The 16,876-nt window shown below is 40.5% G+C and overlaps 8 protein-coding genes across 8 annotated transcripts; all 8 read right to left on the bottom strand. All coding sequences in view use genetic code 12, as the record gives it.

Moving 5' to 3' along the window:
* Window positions 1-771: 771 nt before the first annotated feature.
* On the bottom strand, window positions 772-2,318 carry PICST_32667 (predicted protein; the record flags this gene model as incomplete). Its single annotated transcript, XM_001385381.1, has 2 exons — window positions 772-810; window positions 834-2,318. 2 exons carry the CDS (start codon window positions 2,316-2,318, stop codon window positions 772-774), a joined length of 1,524 nt encoding a protein of 507 aa, XP_001385418.2.
* A 225-nt stretch (window positions 2,319-2,543) lies between these two features.
* Window positions 2,544-6,766, bottom strand: LYS2 (L-aminoadipate-semialdehyde dehydrogenase, large subunit; the record flags this gene model as incomplete). The annotated part of the gene is made up of 1 exon (XM_001385380.1): window positions 2,544-6,766. The coding sequence occupies one exon, from the start codon at window positions 6,764-6,766 to the stop codon at window positions 2,582-2,584; it is 4,185 nt and encodes a 1,394-aa protein (XP_001385417.1). The 3' UTR covers window positions 2,544-2,581.
* Window positions 6,767-7,192: 426 nt separating this feature from the next.
* Window positions 7,193-9,298, bottom strand: RAD16 (nucleotide excision repair protein; the record flags this gene model as incomplete). Its single annotated transcript, XM_001385379.1, has 1 exon — window positions 7,193-9,298. The coding sequence occupies one exon, from the start codon at window positions 9,296-9,298 to the stop codon at window positions 7,193-7,195; it is 2,106 nt and encodes a 701-aa protein (XP_001385416.2).
* Window positions 9,299-10,090: 792 nt separating this feature from the next.
* PICST_32663 (predicted protein) lies at window positions 10,091-11,050 on the bottom strand (the record flags this gene model as incomplete). The annotated part of the gene is made up of 1 exon (XM_001385378.1): window positions 10,091-11,050. One exon carries the CDS (start codon window positions 11,048-11,050, stop codon window positions 10,091-10,093), a length of 960 nt encoding a protein of 319 aa, XP_001385415.2.
* Window positions 11,051-11,385: 335 nt separating this feature from the next.
* TIF34 (Eukaryotic translation initiation factor 3 39 kDa subunit (eIF3 p39) (Translation initiation factor eIF3, p39 subunit)) lies at window positions 11,386-12,619 on the bottom strand (the record flags this gene model as incomplete). Its single annotated transcript, XM_001385377.1, has 1 exon — window positions 11,386-12,619. The coding sequence occupies one exon, from the start codon at window positions 12,617-12,619 to the stop codon at window positions 11,567-11,569; it is 1,053 nt and encodes a 350-aa protein (XP_001385414.1). The 3' UTR covers window positions 11,386-11,566.
* Window positions 12,620-12,861: 242 nt separating this feature from the next.
* On the bottom strand, window positions 12,862-13,979 carry DLH1 (carboxymethylenebutenolidase). The gene has a single exon (XM_001385376.1). The coding sequence runs from the start codon at window positions 13,733-13,735 to the stop codon at window positions 12,926-12,928; it is 810 nt and encodes a 269-aa protein (XP_001385413.1). The 5' UTR covers window positions 13,736-13,979; the 3' UTR covers window positions 12,862-12,925.
* Window positions 13,980-14,417: 438 nt separating this feature from the next.
* On the bottom strand, window positions 14,418-14,573 carry PICST_47694 (predicted protein; the record flags this gene model as incomplete). Its single annotated transcript, XM_001385375.1, has 1 exon — window positions 14,418-14,573. One exon carries the CDS (start codon window positions 14,571-14,573, stop codon window positions 14,418-14,420), a length of 156 nt encoding a protein of 51 aa, XP_001385412.1.
* A 259-nt stretch (window positions 14,574-14,832) lies between these two features.
* ARR4 (pump-driving ATPase) lies at window positions 14,833-15,876 on the bottom strand (the record flags this gene model as incomplete). The annotated part of the gene is made up of 1 exon (XM_001385374.1): window positions 14,833-15,876. The coding sequence occupies one exon, from the start codon at window positions 15,874-15,876 to the stop codon at window positions 14,833-14,835; it is 1,044 nt and encodes a 347-aa protein (XP_001385411.1).
* Window positions 15,877-16,876: the final 1,000 nt, after the last annotated feature.

The following is a 16,876-nucleotide window of genomic DNA, read 5'->3' as shown; positions in this document are numbered from 1 at the left end:
GATCCGTTACGTCCTTTTCTTAACACTTCGTTGCCGAACTTCGATTCTCTAAACTTGCATATCATTACCAGAGTGATGTGATCCTGCAGATATATATGTCAGTAAGCATCCTTCTGGCCAAATTTGATGAGGCGGCCGCAATTAGCGAGCCTAGGAGTAAAGTTGAAATCTCATCTGAGGAGATGATCAGCCAGATCGATCCTTCTAGACTAACGACCAATATCTGTAAGTTTGAGCACATGTGATTCGAAGCCTTCGCAGTGCCCCCTACTGGAAAAAAGCCCGCCCTCACCTCTAACTAAAATTTCGACCACTTGCATATTTCTGCGGTTTTTTTTCTATTAGTGAAAATGTACGATCTATTCATGCAGCGAATGCACACTACCGACCTTGGCATTAGGGCTTTGTGAATTTTCTCGTAAACTTTGGCTCTAATTATCAATATAATTTCTTCCTTGTATATTCGTTTACGTATTGGGCTGGTCTGGTCAAAGCTTTGCAAATAAAATCAGCCATATTAAGCAATGTCGGAAGTGTATTTGCGCTTCCCTCAACTGCTAGTGAAGCTTATAATACGAAACTTGAATGTGTGAATCAACGATGGCTTTGTTTTCTACAAGTTCAGAATGCTTTGCTATATCCGATCGCAAGCCAGCAAATTCTCGATTTATGTCCGATTTGGCAGACTTGTTCTGATGACATCCGTTCTCTTCGTATTTGATCTCTATAGCAATACAAAATGGTACATTTTAGTCTCGACCGTCGGCATATCTAAGTAACCCTTTTGTATTCATTTCTCATAACTGCTATCTATATCCAATGTATATACTTACCACCACCACTAAGACAGCTAATGCAATATTGTACTGCTTGAAACGCATGTTTCTCTTTTGTGTGGAGTAGTCCTTGAATCGGTCATTAACATACTCCAACAACTCTATTTTATCTGCCATTTCTCTCGACATCACAGTTTTACTGTCATTTATTTTATTCTTGATCACTGAAAGCTTTATCTCTAGGTTGTTAAGCTCTGCTGAAAGATCACTGAGTCGGTTCAAACTATCCTTGATTTCACTTCTATAATTGGACTTGATTTCCTCTCGGTTCAATATCAACCTTTGGAGCAACTCGTTCGTACTGTTGTGCAAGTCCAGCAAATACTTGCTCAACCCGTTTAATTGTGCCAACGATTCAATGTGATCGTCGTCATCGTCAATTAAGTTTAACTTCGATTTTTCTACTAATGTCAGAGAAAGTGACTTCATTATCGTAGCCAATGGTTCCAACAGATCCTTGTTCTGTTTATGGTGGTCGTGCCGCTTGCTTTTTCCATTGTTGTCGTTCTCTTTATTGGGGTCCTCTAGAATTGTGTCAATGTTTAATAAGTAATTTGTAAGCTCTTGGTCCTCTATCAACTTTGAACTGTTAGAAGTGTATGTGAACCCTCCATTGTTGATTATGCTATTAAACTTCTCTTCTGTATAGTTAATGATTTTGGGAGTGGTTCGTATTTTGAATGGTTTCTGGTCACTTTCATTTGAACTGGAGTTCTCTATCCATTTCAACGCTTTTTCAGCTGTAGGCGATTGCAAGTTGGTGGAAGTACTCTTGAAATGCTGCGCCAACTCAGAACTACTTGAAGCTCGACTTACGGGATTCGATTCATTCACGGAATTATAGAATTGATCTACAAGTCTCTTTTTATCGGCTTCGCTACTGGAAGCTAACGCGGCCTTGGCATCAGAGCCAGATATAGATTGTACAGATCCAGCCACCAAAGGAGTCAAGGCTCCGATAAATTTACGATTAGATGTCATGGGACTTCTACTGCTACCACTGATAGTTCGCTGTTGAGCCTGATGGGTAGTATACTGTCGAGGTGACATTGGCGATGAAAGTAATGAACCGTTACCATTATTAATAGAACCACCTCCTACTGTTGAACGCACTGGTGTAGATTCTGTGCTATACAACGACAGACTTGATTCAAAAGGAGTAGACTTCCGTCTTCCCGAGTCTTTACCACGTTTCATGAAGGCACTTTGTACACTTGTTGTTGAAGACTCTCGTGAAATATCCGAGGTAAGAAGATTCGTATCCATTGAACGAGCATATTCTTTGTTATATGCGATATTGGAAGATGATATCGGATCCAATTCCATTTCAACAATCGTATTACTACGGTCCTCTACTGATTTTAAATGGTTCTCAAAGGGTACTTCCTTTCCCTTTGGGGTATTATTAGGGGCACTAGTACCCGTAGGTACCGAAGGCTGAGCCTTGTTCGGCGTGTAATCTCGTGATATCATTGGGTGCATAATTGCATTCTTATTTTGAATTATTCCGGCTGGAAAATCAAGCTGAATATGTATATTTATAATTTGTTGTATACTTGTTGGTTAGGTGATTTCCAGGTTAACTTGACTTGAATTAGTATATATAATCGCGTCACATGATATTACTACGGCGCTACCACAACAAATATTTGCACCCATAATAATTCTCTATAGGAACCATTGCTACAATTCAACAACACACTTTCTAATAGCTATGCATTTTCGATTTGTGAAATTACTTATACTTACTTAGGTGCAGCAGCCGAAGAACGGGCGCTGGCTCCAGAATTAATCAAGTCCAAGGTCACTTTGCTAATTTCAATTTGAGGCAACTTTGCACCTTCACCAGTAGGTACAGGCAAGAAGCCAGTCTTGATCAAGTAACTGATGTAGATGCTCATCTGCTTAGCGTCCACACCCCTTCCAGAACTGAAATCGACTCCAGTCCAGGCAGCATCAGCTTTCAAAGAAGTGGCAGCGTTGGAATCGTCCAATTCTGGAGCCTTGGTATCCTGTGGCAAGTTGTCCAAAACAAAGTGCAACAATGGGAACAAAGCAGATTCCTTCGAGTCTTCCACTACAAATCTTTCTAGCTCCTTTCTCCATTCAGGGTAGTCGACGATATCGACATTGTATCCATAGGTCTTCAAAGTACCCAAGAAATCATTAAATTCGATTCTTGGATGTCCAGTGACATGAGCTACAGCCAATTCAGTGTCTACAGGAGGATGCAATGCTGTTGCTACGACTACTCTGGCAACATGGTCTACTGGAACCATGTTGACATTGTTTGAAATGTTGGGGTAGAATCCCAATTCAGCACTTCCCTTTAACATTCTCAACAAGAAATCATCAGTGTTGGAAGCACCAGTCTGCGAAAAGCCAGTTACGTAACCTGGTCTCGTGATACAACCTCTCAATCCTCTCTTACCAGCAGCTCTGATAATATATTCGGCAGCCCATTTGGATTGACCATAACCATTGCCCAAGCCCTTGGCGGAACCTTGTAAATTATCGGATTCTGGAAGACCAGGCAAGCCCTTAGCAATCAATTCGTCGGAAAGGTGGACAAAGTAGTCTGTGTCAAGAGCAGATGTAGAAGAAACGAACGAAAAGAACTTAGCCTTACCTTGACCACACAAGTTCAAAACGTTAATGGTGCCATTGACATTGGCATCTCTCAATTGAGAGTATGGATACACCCAGTGAACAAAAGCACCGTTATGAACTATGACATCGATTTCGTTTGCTAATTGTACCCAATCAGTATCGTCCAAACCAAACTGCGGCTTGGACAAATCACCCAATACCACCTCGATATTCTTTGACCATTCGTCTTGCCAAATACCGTAAGTAAGACCAGCCTTGCGTAACCTTTCGAGACCTGCTTCTTTGGAAGAAGCTCTGACATGAGCGTAGATCTTAAAAGATTGGTTTGGACGAGACGTCAAGATATCGCGTATGATGAAAGAGCCCAAGAAACCAGTACCACCAGTGACGAACACGTTGATTGTCTTCGATGTATCAAGCTCCTTCAACGAGTCGTATTTTTCAAGCAATGCACTTTGAGCCAACTCAGCAGCGTCTTTGGAATAGTCGATAATTTCTTCGGCTTCTTCTTCAGTTTCCTTGCCATCAGCTAGTTGAAAGTCGGAACCCTTAATAAACTTTTCCACTTCCTTGGCAAAAGCTTCAATAGAAGGGTTCTTAAAGATAACACCCAATGGAACATCGACATTCAATCTCTTTCTCAATTCAAAAATCATTCTAGTACCCAAGATGGAGTGACCACCCAAGTCAAAGAACGAGTCGTCCTTGGAAATCGTTGCTGGTCTGGTGGGCAAAACCTCTAACCACAAATCTCTGATAACTTCTTCTAACTTAGAGAATTCTTCTTCTTCGGCGGCTTCAGCTCCACCAGCTCTACTGCTGGCAACCAATTTGGCCACAGCTGACAATTGTGCCGTATCTGGGAATGGCAATTTTGGCTTGTCCACCTTACCGTTAGGGTTCAAAGGCAATTTAGCAAGAGGAACCACTACAGTTGGCACAGCATAAGATGCCAATCTCTTCTTCAAGTAGTTCTTGATGTCCTTTATCAATTCTCTGTAGGAAACTAAACCTTGAACAATAGGATCAGAGTCGGTTTCATCGTCCACTTCAGCCTTAAATTGAGCCAATTCGGGAGACTCTTTGGGAACTATATATGAAATCAATGTTGGTTCTTCGTTTTTGTCTCTTCTAACCAAAGTAACGTTCTCCCTGACCAAGGGATGTTGTGACAAGTGGGTGTCGATTTCTCCCAATTCAATTCTGAACCCTCTGATCTTGACTTGATCGTCAGCACGACCACAACATTCAACATTACCATCTGGAAGATAACGTCCTAAATCTCCAGTTCTGTACAATCTGTCTCTTGGACCCAACCATCCGTGTTCTCTCCATACTTCTTCTGGCTTCTTGTTTTCCTCGTCTTTCTTAACCCATTCGCTAGAATCAACATACCAGTTAGTAACAAACTTTTCTTTGTTCAAGTCTGGCAACCCTCTGTACCCTTCGGCAAGTCCAGCTGCTCTAACGTAGATTTCTCCTACTTCACCAACACCACAAGTTTGCGATCTGTCATTTCTGTTGACAACTAGCAACTGGACATTGTACATACCGGTACCTGCTGGCATGACATCCTTTAAGTTCTTCAAGTAAGTTGAATCAGCCTTTCTGCTCTTAATCTCGAAGAAGGACACCGACCTTTGAGTTTCAGTAGTACCGTACATATTTACAATAAAAACGTTTTCTGCCAAAGTTTGCAATCTCAAACAGTCTCTCTTCGTCAAAATATCACCAACAAAGAAGGCATGATGCAAACTTGGAATTGGTGTAGAAGCTTGAGCGCTCAACAATTGACCCATAGCTGGTGTCAAATGAGTTACAGTAGCACCATATTCAGCCATCCAATCTGCCAATTTACCTGGAGTTCCAATATCGTCTGCAGTGGGCACCAACAATTGAGCCCCCAAAAATAAAGGCGTGAACATATCTCTTTGGATTGGATCATGAGCAATACCAGACAACATGGTAAACTTGTCCTTTTCAGACAATCCAAAAGTCTTTGCCATCCATGGGAAATAGTAAGCCAAAGAGTAATGACGACCCAAAACACCCTTGGGAATACCTTCAGAACCAGAAGTGAATGAAAGAGTAGGATTGGAATCAGGACCAACAATGACTCCTGTAGCCTGATCTTGGAACTTTTCGTAGCCTTGTAAACAATCAGCGGATTGGCCTTCAATCACACCTCCGACCAATGAACCGTCATCGTTGATTTTCAATTGAGGAATTGTGGTAACTACCTTCAACTCGTTTTTGATGTAATCCACAACTAATGAGTCTAAGGTCCCAGCCTTTTCCAACCCAATTAACCCAGAAGGCTTGGCTACAGAGAGGTAGATATTTTGTCTAGCTGGAGGGTAGGCAGGGTCAATCACAGAAAAGGTGGCACCAGCCTTCAAGACACCCATCACAGCTACCATCAAATCAACACCTCTGTAAGCGTAGATCATGACTATATCTCCTTTCTTGATACCAGTTTCCTTCAAATAGTTACCTACTACGTTGGAAGCCTGATTGATTTGTTTGTAGTTGAAGGTTCGAGTCTTTGTAGAAGGATCCAAGAACGACTTGGTTTCAATCACACATGGTTTTTCTGGATGTGCTAAGGCATTCTTCATGAAGATGTCTTGGATGGCTCCACGGTATCCGCCCCAGTCCAAGTCCAAAGTTGGATCTGGCAAATGTTCCTTCTGAGATGGAGTGATCAAGTTAACCTTTGTAATCTGAACATTTGAATTGGAGGAAGCTTTAGCAATGTATTGCGAAAACTGTTCTCCAAATACAACAACTCTGTCATGCTTATAGAGCAAACTGTTGTAGAAAATGGTGAACTTGTTGCCTTCTGTGAATACAGCCAAATCACGAATGGAGCCCTCAACAGTGGTGGATAGCTGTTGGTTAGGATTCGAGTGCTGATATGATAACCTGAACAAGCCTGGATGTTCTTCCAATTTCTTAGCAGCTCTTATCTGTTCTGATACCTCCGAAAGAGAAGTGTAGTCAATCTTGGCAACATTATTTTCGAATTCCTTGGTGACATTAGCAACTAATTGATCAAAACTCAACTCTGGTGTCAAACTCAATCTGATGATGAACTCAGTTCCTGAAGTCTTCGCATCTGTAGCAATGACTATGTCCTCGTCTCCAGTCAATCTGTAGATTAATGCAGAAAAGACAGCAAGTCCAGTAATAAAGCTCTCTTCCTTTTCAATTTCAAAACTATAGGTAGCCTCGACCGACTGGTTATTGGCAGGCTTCAAGAAGTCATGTGGTAACACAGACAAAGTTGGACTATCCAAATACTCTGACCAGAAAGACATGTTAAGCACGATTGGTATGACAATAGCAAGAATTTAGAAAAGTTGTAATAACTATGAGTTTCAATGAAATTGTTCACTGTTAAAAGAACTATTCTGTCAATTCTTTTTCTTCTATCTAATTGCAAGAAACAAGAAGATGAAACAAAATTAGACTCCCAATTCATCAAAACTTTTCACAATTTTTCACTCCGCTATTGGTGACTCGATAAAATCAATGGTCCTGCATGTCAACTGGTTACTTTCCTAATGCCTGGAGATACGCCGTAGATGAGTCAGAGTAAATTTCGCAGCATTTTGAGTGATATCAAGTCACGTGAAGATAACAATCAGTTGTACGGTTGTAACTATAGTTGCAAAATTTTACGAATCTAAATTGCTAATATGTATGATTGCAGATAATACAATAAAGTCTTATACAAACCCCATTTAGTTCATAAACAAGAACTGCAAGTCATCGGGAGTCAAACGATTCACCGCACCGTCGTCGTGGTTTATAGTAGCATGAATCATATTGGCTTTCTTTTCCTGTAACTCAATAATCTTCATCTCTATACTGTCCTCAATACAAAATCTGGTAATTCGAATAGGTCTCTTTTGGCCAATTCTATGCACCCTATCCATGGACTGCCATTCAACACTTGGATTCCACCAGGGGTCCATCAAAAATACTTGAGAGGCTTCACACAAATTAAGGGCGACACCACCGGCTTTCAAAGAAACCAAGAATACTTCTACTTCAGTATTATCCATGAAATACTTGATAGTATTGTCACGCTGTTGTGGAGACATCGATCCTTGTAATTTCACTGTCTGGAACCCAGCTCTCTTTAGTCTCCATTCGATCAAGTCCAACATCGAAGTAAATTGTGAGAAGACAATGGATTTGATCGTATGTTTGTCTGATCTTAACTTGTAGAGTTCTTCTACTAAAGCTTCGATCTTTGTAGAAGATCTCCATTCACCTCCATGCGAACCCATCTTGATTCTATTGACGATAGAAGCCTTTGAAAACAACTCTTCGTCAACTTCAAGGGCAGTCTGCTCCAAATCAATAGATAATCCAATATGGCAAACCGGACACTGTAAATTCTTCTCTTCGCCCATAAATGACTCTACGTATTCCAGAATACACATCCTGCAAAATCTATGGTGACACTTAGATTCAATCGGCTCTTCAGCTTCATCGTCACAAAGCTGACACATTATCACTCCTTCGATTTCACTGGAAATTTGATTCGTGCCAACTCTTTTTAATACCAAATCCGGATGATCAGCAAGCTGTCTCATTCTTGTTATCAAAGTAAAGATATTGGCATAGTTATTCAACACGACACCTTCAGCGACATAATCGTTAAACTTTCTCTTGGAATCACTGTATAGCGATGTATACAAATCCTTTTCTTCTTCGTTAAACCTGTCCCTTCTGATCTCTACTATTCTTGGTGGTAGTCCCAAGTCATCAGCTCTTTCAATTTTGGTTCTTCTTAACATTACATTTTGCAAAAGTAGCCTAATATTCTGAAAACTTACTAGACCGTCACCCTCAATACCAAATTTTTGAATATTCTTCAACATGAAATGGTTAAAGAAATTGGTGTGAACCATTGGTGCATGCCCACATTGGTCACAGTGTCTCCAATCAGAAAACTTCCATTCGTCACTCTTACAATCACACTTGGTACAGAAGTATTGGTGAAAAGGCTCCATTTTCATGAATCGAATTAAGGAGTACATTTCACCAATTCTGTTTTGTAATGGTGTTCCTGACAAACACCATCTCTTCTTACATCTTAAGTTATTCGCTGCTTTAGCTGTTCCAGATGTTCTGTCCTTGATGTTGTGAGCTTCATCCAAAATCACTCTGTAGAATTCCACTGCATGTAGTGCTGACTTTTCCTTTACCAATCCGCTTTTTCTCTTAAATCCATGGTTTTCTTTACGATATACAGATTCAAGAACGGAGTACGATGTCAATATGACGTCATATTTACTTAACTCTTTGACATCAGTAGTTCTGTTGGCTCCATGGTACAACAACACTTTCAACAATCCCGGTTCTGTATGTTTTTCGATTTCATTTTTCCATTGCATCAACGCAACAGTTGGACCAACTACCAAATTGGGCCGCTTAGTCAAGTCACTGGTGAATAACCCGATTGTCTGGATGGTTTTACCCATACCCATTTCATCGGCCAATATTCCACCTTGAAACTCACCATCTTCTTGTTTCTTCAACCAGTTCAAACCTTCAAGCTGGAACGGCAAGAGTTTGATATTCATTGAAGGAGGTTGTGGAGAGCGTTCTACTGGAATCCGTTCCAAAGACGCCAAATAGGGGAATACATCTTTCAAGTGAGGGTGAAACTCGTACAAACGGTTGGTGATACGCGTGAAATATGGAACTTTAACTTTGGGCTCCTTCTTCTTCCTCGGCTTTTTCTTGGTTACTTTACCTTTCTTGTTTGCACCTCTACTTGATAAAGGTAAGTCGTCTTCCAAATCAAGATCGTCTTCTGACAATTCGATTGCCATATCTTTCGAGGAGCCATTTTTGTCAACCGTATTGAAAGAAAGAATTTCAAAGTCGTCGTCTGCGTCATCTTCGTTTTCTGTAATCTTTAGCACGAATTCTGAGTCTCCGTTATCTTGTTCTAACTTCGTCTTCCTTTTGGTAACTTTGGAGCGCGTGGCTCGAGTACGTTTTGCAGGTGTTTTCGCTTCGCTAAAATCTTCGAATAACTCATCATCGTCTGTAGACTCATGATATGACGTGTCCTTTGTGGAAGTTCTTCTTGTTCTTCTTTTGTTGTAGCTTGGATCATTGACGATGAATCCACCCTCTGCATCGGATCCAGACGTGTCAAGCTGGTTACCATTGGCACTTTCTTGGGAAGGAGCCATGGTGAATTAGTCTAGTTTGCTATAGCAATACTGGATAAAGCAAATGAGTTGAGAAAAAGCAGAAAAAATTATGAACTACACGTTCTGATCTAAGAGGACAATTCTGTAAGAAGGTTCATTGCAAAAATGCATTCTTATTAATGAAAAATATAGATAGTGTATTCACGTGACTCTGCGGCACAATCTCATTACTATTCCTAACCAGGTTTGTGCAACATATTGTTGATTTAATATCCGTTATATAGCGCATAATTATTTAGTGTAATATTTCTTTTTGGATAACCTCTACTGGTGCAAATCATATTTAGAATTTGCAATAACGAAAACTATTGTAAAATATCTACGAAAAACAAGTTTAATAAAGCATCATGTCATAATAATTAAAATATGTAAGTGTCTATCTAGAGCCTCGTTTCCTAGTGTTTACAAACAATCTTGCGAATCTGCTAAACGTTTGTTGTAGTTTACAAACTCTTCGTCCTCAATTTCTTCTAAAGAAATGGTATGTGTCGGAGTTATTGAAGGACTACTAGTTTCTTCCTCTTCTTCTGATTCACTGGGTGTTTCGTACTCGGAATCAGTGCTGCTAGATACTGGAGCAACAACTGGCTCCAACACTGGAGAAGCAGGCACTCCAAAAATCGGCTCAACTTCAAGATCGCTATCTTCAGTGGCTAAAACCGATTTCTCTGGGTTTTGATAGCCATATTTGTGGCGATTTTTCCTTTCCTTTCTCGATATTCTGGCCTCTTCTCTTTGTTTATGAGCCAATTCCCTTTCAGCTCGTTTCTTCAACTTCTTCTCAAGTCTCCTCTGTTTTGATTTATGGATTTTTTCAGTCACCTGTTGTTTCTTAAATTTCCTCTTTTCCTCCTTAGTTAAGGGAGAAGTCACAGCAACATCAAGTTTAGGCAAATACACCACCAATGCATTGTTACCCTTGAGCCACTTCCACGTGACGTTGTGGACGTCAATGGATTCTTCATCAAGATGGAACGATCGGTCGAAGTCGTCTTCATCGCTGTGGATCTTCAAGAAAACCTCATCTGAGTTCTTGACTACTCTTATCTGGTAGTTATTGAAGTCTCCATACCTCTTGAATACCTGAATCTGGTAGTCCTGAGAAGTTTCCAATTGTTTAAGATGAGAGGGTCTGCTCAATTGATGGTAAGCCTGTTGCCGACATATTCGTTCATACTCTCTCTCTCTGAGAGCTGCCTGTCTTCTTGCATAACGTTCTCTTTCTTGTTGTTGTCTGATCCTGTACAATTCCTGTTGACTGGGGATAATTGCCAGTCTGTCGAAACGGTTGATCAAGTCAGAGAGAATACCGTTTTCCACAACGAATGGGTAAGATTTGTTTGGATAGTAGAAGTCTAGCATATTTGGCAAGGTCTGATTTGATATTGTTAAAATACTGAAATATATTTAATAAATCAATATAAATCTTAAAAACATGAATTTTTTATGGCAAGATTTCGCCTCCTTATAAATACAAATGCTTATCTATGGAGGATCATTTTCGCAGTCATCTGAATTTCAAGCTACTGGAACCTGCTAGAAGTTTCTGAGTTGTGCACATGGAAGGCTGAAGAACAATACAGAGCAGCCAAAAAAAGGTAGCGATGTCACATGACTACTATTTGAAATTTGGAGGAGGTTCTCTCTTTAACTCTTCACACTTACTTAGAAAAACCATAGACTACGGTGACTCAGATAGAGACATTTGTATGAATTTATGATATGTAGTATACAAGGCATGACGGAAGTTTCGCCATTAGTTGGACCCAAAGACCGGCTGGAGCTACAAAGCTCTCTTCGGTCCAATGGGCAGTAAATCTAGTTGCATGCAAACGATTAAGTCTTTTTCTTATATATGCCCAGATATTGGACCTACGTTTAAGCCTTTTCAGCTGACTTTTCGGTATTCTTCTCAGCGGCATCGACGTAGAAGTCGAAGTACGACTTGTCGAAGGTATGCACTCTGATGAAACCATCTTCTCCTCCACTACTGTAACCAGTACCATCTGGGTGAACAGCGACGGTGTTCAATGGACCGAAATGACCTTTGACACGACCGATTTCGTCTTCAAACACCTTGTGGTAGAATCTGGCCTCGAACTTACCCTGCGATTCAGCAGTCGTTGTGACGTTTCTGGCTTCCTGACCACCACCCAAGATGACGAAGTCTTTAAGTGGGGTTATAGCAGCGGTGTTCATAGGTGCGTCTGCCTTGTATACCTTCAAGATTTCAAAGGTGTCGACATCGATCAATGTGGAACATTTGTCCTTCGAAGAAGTGATGAAATAAGATCTGTCTTCAGCAGCAAACTGTATGTCAGTAACGGTAACGTTTTTTTCTTCAGTGTGAATTCCGTGAGCTTCAAGTGAGTTAACGGCTTCACCAGTCTGGGCATCGTACTTGTAGATGTAGCCGTCATCATGACCGGAAATAATGAACTCGCCGTTAGCTGACCATCCAGCGACAGTAGCCTTAGCTCCATCCTGAGGAGTCTCGATCACCAATGATGGCTCGGTGCTTTGGTTCGTTAAAGATTCGTCGTCGTGATTTATTTCGTAAACTACAATCGTACCAATATGTCCCATGACCTGGTCAGCAATAGCTAAGAGTCTAGATCCATCTGGTGAGAAAGCCACTCTTCTCACAGGAGATGGAGATTCCCACGTGAAAACACATTTACCAGTCTCGACCTTCCACAACTTGATAGCCAAATCACCACCTCCTGTAGCACATAAATGGGTATCAGGATCAACGTCAATCGACCAGATCACACCCTGGTGACCTTCTAAAGTACCTAATCTCTCACCGTTGGAGGAATACCAGATAGAGGCAGCATTATCTTTGGCCACAGAGAATAATAAGTCCCCTTCTCTGTTGTACTTGACTTGTGTCAACGAACGCTCGTGACCCATCAACTTTATTGGTCTCATATTATCGGCTGTATACTAGTTCTAATGGTCTGTTGAACAATTTGTCAAGCTGAAAGACTTGATGAATTTTTTTCAGGATGGTGATTTTTCAACGAGTGTATTCCTGCATATCCTCGTGGTCGTGTGCAGGGTAAATTTGAATTCGCGCTACCATATGTACATAAAACATATAAACCTTTACATTCAGTAGACTGGGGTACTTCCTTTTAAAGGTATGAATTTTGATTGTACTCTTCATTTAGATATTAGGCATAATTTTTTATTTTGTTTTTCTTTTTTTTCTACCTTTTCTATGTCATATACTACTCAGCAGATGTTCTCAATCACCTCAGCCTTACCGTCGTGGTCACCATAGTCCAACTTGAGCTTTCTGTTGAACAATTCCAAGAGCCATTCGAAACAGTTCTTAGTAGTAGCAGGGTCGTACCTGCCTTTACTGAGCTCGTCTCTGACAAAGGCATGTTGAGCATCGTTGATCTCAATAAAGGTCATATCAACGTTGTTGGCTCTCAATGTAGATCTGATTAAGTCTCTACCCTCCAAAGGAACGTGGTTATCTTTGCAGCCAAAGATCATGATGATTTCACCCTTGATCTCGCTGGATCTCTTCAAGGAGTCATCATTCTTACCCTTGCCCAAGGCATGGATGTGGATGTCTGTAGCAAAGAAACAGACAGCAGCTTTGACTCTAGGATCCAAAGATGAACGGAATGCTAAATGGCCACCAAGGCACATTCCAGTGGCACCAATCTTGCCGTTACATGTTGGCAACGACAACAAATACTCAATGGACAAATTGTTGTCTTCATCGTAAGACTTCAACTCCTTTTCAATCTTGTACTTGTTACCTTTGTCAGTACCTTCATCATCGTAAGTCAATGCTTCATAGCTCTCAAAGTTATGGTAGATCGATGGACACACGACGATGAATCCTTGACCTGCAATGTCCTTGGCGAATCTGGAAACTGGGCCGGTAACCTGGTAGATTTCACTGTAGACAATGACACCTGGGAACTTGACCTTGGGGTAGTTAGGCACCTTGGGATGGAAGACAAATAATCTCATGGTGGTGCCATAAGAGGTCTTGACATCGTGGTAGGTTTCTTCGATCAACATAGTGGTAAAAAATTGGCAATTGAGTGGATAATTGAAGTAGAGAACAGAAAGAGTGATAAACTGAAAAGTATTCAACGAAGTGAAAATTATGGGAATATTATATACCCCCGCACTGCAGGTTTTCCTGGCATAGTGCAGGCGGAATTCTCCGACCAATCCCTTTGCTTATATATATTGGAATAGGAAGCTTTTCCTGATTCGGATATTGGGATATCGAATTCGGTTCATGGTAATCATATAGTCGTTTTATAGCCTGCTATGATTACTAGATAGTTTATTGAAAATAGTTGTCCTACAATAGCAGATTTCCCCAGAAGTAGGCCGATGACATCTGGAACCTGCTCTCCTTGTAAACGTAAAACATTTATGCTGGTTATTATTTGTTGAACTACAAATCAACATACTCAATGCTGGTTCTTCTGCTTTTAGCTTCAGCTAGGCCTCCAACTCCAACAGAAGATTGCACCCTAAACCTGTACAATACTGGCACAAATGTAAAAATACCAAACAAATGATGTAAAGATATCCAACAGCAACGCTACTGTCGAAGCAACTTGCTTCTAGTATCAGAAGTTGGCTTACTTCTTGTTACCTTGTTGCTCGGCCATCTTTCTGGCATCAGCTATATAAAAAATCGTTAGTATATCACAGAAACATGTTCAAAGCAAATTGTCATAGAGGATTACCACATACCTTCAGCTTGCTTTCTTCTCATCTTCTCAGCATCACTCTCCATTCTTTTGGCAGGATCGCCACTCTTCTTTGCGTTCTTGGCAGCATCCTGTTGCTTCTTCAAATTCTTAGCTCTGGCCAAATCTCTCTGATTCCCTCTGGCCATGATTGAAATTCAAGATTTGTAAACTTGTGTTTCCAGATCGCTCAGTTCGTAGTCAACCAGTCCCTGCACTGTGTTGCAAAGAGAGACTCTCCTTTGTCGTAAACTGATAATCCGAAATAAATAACTCGGAACAGCTTTGGTTCGTAAATAATTTTCCAGTCCGATCTCAATTCACGAAAGTCACGTGCAATATTTATGTTCTTCGAATAGAAGTGTTTAAAGACTATTAAGTATATTTATATACATTCAGAGTTACTATTTATTTCTCCTCTAAACTGGTGACAAGGTCACCATTGACCTTAGGGTCATATGGAGTTAACAAGAACTTAGAGAATTTCTTCAAGTTTTCTACGCCTCTGATTTCGGTACCTAATAAAGGCATCTTAACCAAATGGTAGTCTTCGTACAATTCGGCCATTTGGTCCAAATACTTCTTTTGCATCTTCCATCTACTGACACATCTCTTACAAGGCTTTTCGTCGTCGTCGGCGAACAACAACTGGTTGACAACAATAGAGTTGACGTCCATGTTGTATGACATCAATTCCTGAATCATTCTCTCGGTTTCGTACAACGACAAGAATTCGGAGATACATACACACACAAAAGTGGTCAAATCGGGGTTAGTAAACTGTTCGTTCACCTCGGTGACATTTTTTTGCACTTCGTTCAACTTATCAAACATTTCCTGCTGGTTACCTCCACCCAACATGCTCATCATTGGACCAAATTTGCCTGACAAAGCCTGGAATTTGGACAAGAGTTTTTGTAAAGTAGAGGGCAACTGCAAGAAACGCAATGTGTGACCAGTAGGAGCAGTATCGAAGATAATGGTTCTGTAGGAGATCTTGTCCTTGTCGTCGTTTTCGTCCACCTTTTGGCTTTTGATGTGTTTCAACACTTCCATGAACGACAACGCTTCGTCAATACCGGGAATTGAACCGGTCATATCGTTCATCATACTTTTCAAAGGATCGTTTGGATCATTATTGTATTGTTGGGCTTGTTGTTGTAAGTCACTCATAGCAGCCTCGGGGTCGATTTCCATGCATGACAAGTTGGACAAGCCGTCGACCTTTCTGGCATCTTTCCCGAATTTTTGACAGAATGCATCAGACAAGTTGTGGGCAGGATCGGTTGAGATCAACAAGAACTGATCGTTGGGGTGGTTCAATGCCAATTGTACAGCGATAGATGAAGAGGTGGTGGTTTTACCGACACCACCTTTGCCTCCGACAAAGATCCACTTCAAGGTATCCTGTTGTACTATTGATTCCAAAGTAGGTTCTAATTCGAAATCCATGTTGGGCTCGCTAGTATGGTATATTTTATGAATAAATAGGTGAGGTGGTCAATAATTTAGATTCGAAGCTCGTAGCATTCATATGAGTTTAAACGTTCTCAGATGTTGGTGACTGTCTGCAGGCTTGTTCGAGAATGTTCTGCACACTCAATATGTTCGTATGATTGCAAAATGGCTGCGACTTGCGTTGAGCTTTTGCAAGTGTATTTCGGCTGGATACTTTTCGTTTAATAGAATTGTGTCTCTCAGTAGTAAGTACTTAATTCGTATTATTATCGATGTAGACAAGAGACTTGCATCCAAAACTTATTTTTTATTTTTTGATAAATTTGGAAATATCTTCCAGAAATATAATTCAAAACCTTGTGAAAGAAGTCAATTTATATATATATTGTTAAATACCATTGAAACATGATCGATAAAACTATTCTGGAAATGTTCACACTGACATATAATATTACTACAGTTATGCACAGCTAAAAGGTGAATCATTTATGAAATTGCAAGTATCGCAAAAACACTCAAGCATACTAGTATATAAATCTTCCTCTAATCCATAACGAAAGTCTGGAGGACACCTACAGCTAAAACCATCGACGGCTTTACCTGAAAATTAGGTGAAATCTTAATTTTTACGAATTGACATGTATTATAATCCAAAAAACGGGCTGTTGCAGAGGCTGTCTTCAATTTTGCCTCGAGCCAACAGGGAAAGCAAAACCAACAACTTCTCCGATATAGTGTAACGGCTAGCACGGTTCGCTTTCACCGAGCAGACCCGGGTTCGACTCCCGGTATCGGAATTTTTTTGCATTTTGTTGTATAAATTTTGAAGAAATGTTCATGTATTATTGAATTTCGTTGCAATTGTTAAATTTGGTGCATCTTTTTTCACCCATTAATTTAAAGTTTAAATAGGGTATCGACAATTTACAGGAAAATTTCGGTGCTGCATACTGAATCACAACGAGCTTCCCCACAAAATTCCCCCGGCACATTG

Source organism: Scheffersomyces stipitis, chromosome 6, assembly GCF_000209165.1.
Source record: "Scheffersomyces stipitis CBS 6054 chromosome 6, complete sequence".
In the NCBI taxonomy this organism is placed as follows: Eukaryota; Fungi; Ascomycota; class Pichiomycetes; order Serinales; family Debaryomycetaceae; genus Scheffersomyces; species Scheffersomyces stipitis.
This window is presented reverse-complemented; position numbering and strand designations above follow the sequence as displayed.